Source organism: Cyprinodon variegatus, unplaced genomic scaffold, assembly GCF_000732505.1.
Source record: "Cyprinodon variegatus isolate N-32 unplaced genomic scaffold, C_variegatus-1.0 Scaffold329, whole genome shotgun sequence".
NCBI classification, from domain to species: Eukaryota; Metazoa; Chordata; class Actinopteri; order Cyprinodontiformes; family Cyprinodontidae; genus Cyprinodon; species Cyprinodon variegatus.
This window is the reverse complement of record NW_015150782.1, coordinates 737,765-739,934: the sequence shown is the minus strand read 5'-3', so window position 1 is coordinate 739,934 and position 2,170 is coordinate 737,765. Positions and strand designations below refer to the sequence as shown.

Here is a 2,170-nt window from a genome sequence, read left to right as displayed (position 1 = left end):
CAGAGCTCTCCTATACCTTTGTATTGCAGAGGAGTTACTGCGCTTTTAACCAGAGTCTATGGCCAAAGATATTTGCACCCCCGGCTCGTAAATACGTCACAAATCCAAAGACAAAAAATTAAACAGCTTTTGTTGTCATTAAAGATTAAATATTTATCTTGCACACTTAAAAAATATAAATCAATATATTTCAAAATATTTAAATTTTATAATTTCATTTTTATTTGTTTTTTTATGTCTTAATCAAGGTCATTGGGTGGGTGGGGCCGCTCTAAAGCCTGCAGGACAGGGGCCCTTGAGGACCGACTTTGGGGATGCTTATTGTCGAGCCTAATTAGAAATTGACCACCAGTAGAAATGAGCTGATATAAAGAGATGTGGCGCCACCTGCTGGTAATACCTCCAACTATCACCACGCAAGCTGGTGGCAATATGCAGCTACCCAACCACCCTCCAGTGCTTTGAGGAAAAGCAGCAGCTCTGTTAAGTTAAAGACTGAAATCATGAAGTAAACTGGGTTTATGTTCTTTAGTCCTTGAACCGTTTTCTTCCAACTGAAGACCAAACGGTTCTAAACTCCAGGTTCCTTCTCTCTCATCCTTCTCAGGTCTTTATGTCTGTGGACGAGCCGGATGCTGGGAGCCAGGAGACACCCAGTGGAGAAGACGGCACTCCTGTCATGACCACCCTGGCCCCGCCCACTGCTGGGCCCCCAGAGGAGCGTCCTCTGGTAGAGTTTGACTCCCCCGACTCAGGCCTCCCTTCCTCCAGGAACTACTCTGTGACTTCTGCTCACTCTCAGATCCTGTCCAGCATAGACGACGGTCAGAGCACCGAGGAGGAAGGGGGGACCTCAGTGGGGGGGCGTCAGGACTCTCTGATGGAGGACAAGCTGTGCAGTCAGCTGGACAAACTGGTGACGAGCGGAGCAGCCGCTGAGGGGATGTCCGCCTCTCTGTCCTCTTACACGGTGCGTGAAGATAAACGGAACTAATGACGTCTTTGAAATGCTTCACATCCAGCTGGATGGAGATGATCCATCAGTTATTTCTAGCTTCATCGCCACTCAGTCACAGATCGGAACCATTTTGGATAGTTTCTCTCTGCATCTCAAATCTTTACTGGGAAGCGGCCTCAGGTCGTCCTCCTGGAGCAGATACAGCGGTGCTGACCCACCTTGTTTCTTCACACAGATCGAGCTCCTGGACACGGTGGCCCTCAACCTCCACAGAATAGACAAAGATGTGCAGCGCTGTGATCGCAACTATTATTACTTCACCACTGCCAACCTGGAGAGACTACGCAACGTCATGTGCAGGTAGAGGAAACAGGAAGACACCGACCTGCATGGCCTTCTGATCAGCAGACAGACGGCTAATAAACTGGCTTCACTCATGCAGTTAGATGTTACTTATGAGAGATGAGGTTTGGCTCCTCAGAATTGGTTCAAAGTGAAAATGTTCTGAGCTGTTTGAAGGATCTGCAGCAGAACCTGCTGAGCCGAAGGTTCTGATGAAGCTCCTGTGTCTCTGTCTGCAGCTACGTGTGGGAGCATTTGGAGATGGGCTACGTTCAGGGCATGTGTGACCTGCTGGCGCCGCTGATGGTCATCCTGGATGACGGTGAGACGGCGCTCTCTGTTGGTCCTCTGTTGGGTCACTGAATATACCAATGAGTGTCCATATGGAATCAGACCAATAGAAAGTGTGGATAATTAAATCCACTACCCTCTGAAACCGATCCGTGCCGAGTTCGGACTGGGCTAGGACCAGTTAACCGCGCCGAGCTCGGTTCCTTACGGCCTCCTAGTGGTGATCTACGGTACTACTGCTCTCTGTGATTATGTTTTGTTCCGTCCAACATCGCCTAGATAGCGTCCTCCACCCAAAGTGCAATAAGAGCTTCAGTCTCTGCATCATCCCAGGTCGCAGCACGCCCTTTTGAAACCTTAAAAGAAAAAAAAAGAAAAGAAAATTATCATTTTTATTAAACATTTTATGGGCACCACATCTATGGGCATGCGGACATCTTATATACAGCATCACTTCATATAGTTACATATACATATTATTCATTCACGACCTTTCAATCTTCAGACACATTAAGATAATTAATTTAAGACACTTAAATAAGTGCAACTTACCATTGAGACAATACCTCCATCTTTCTA

General features: G+C 47.1%; 1 protein-coding gene across 1 annotated transcript in view; it reads left to right on the top strand.

Moving 5' to 3' along the window:
• Window positions 1-2,170, top strand: part of sgsm2 (small G protein signaling modulator 2) — a 129,907-nt gene that overhangs the window by 115,580 nt on the left and 12,157 nt on the right. Inside the window, exons 17-19 of the mRNA XM_015384994.1 lie at window positions 608-970; window positions 1,194-1,318; window positions 1,540-1,622. Coding sequence (XP_015240480.1) covers window positions 608-970; window positions 1,194-1,318; window positions 1,540-1,622 — 571 coding nt within the window. The remainder of the gene's footprint in view (window positions 1-607; window positions 971-1,193; window positions 1,319-1,539; window positions 1,623-2,170) is intronic.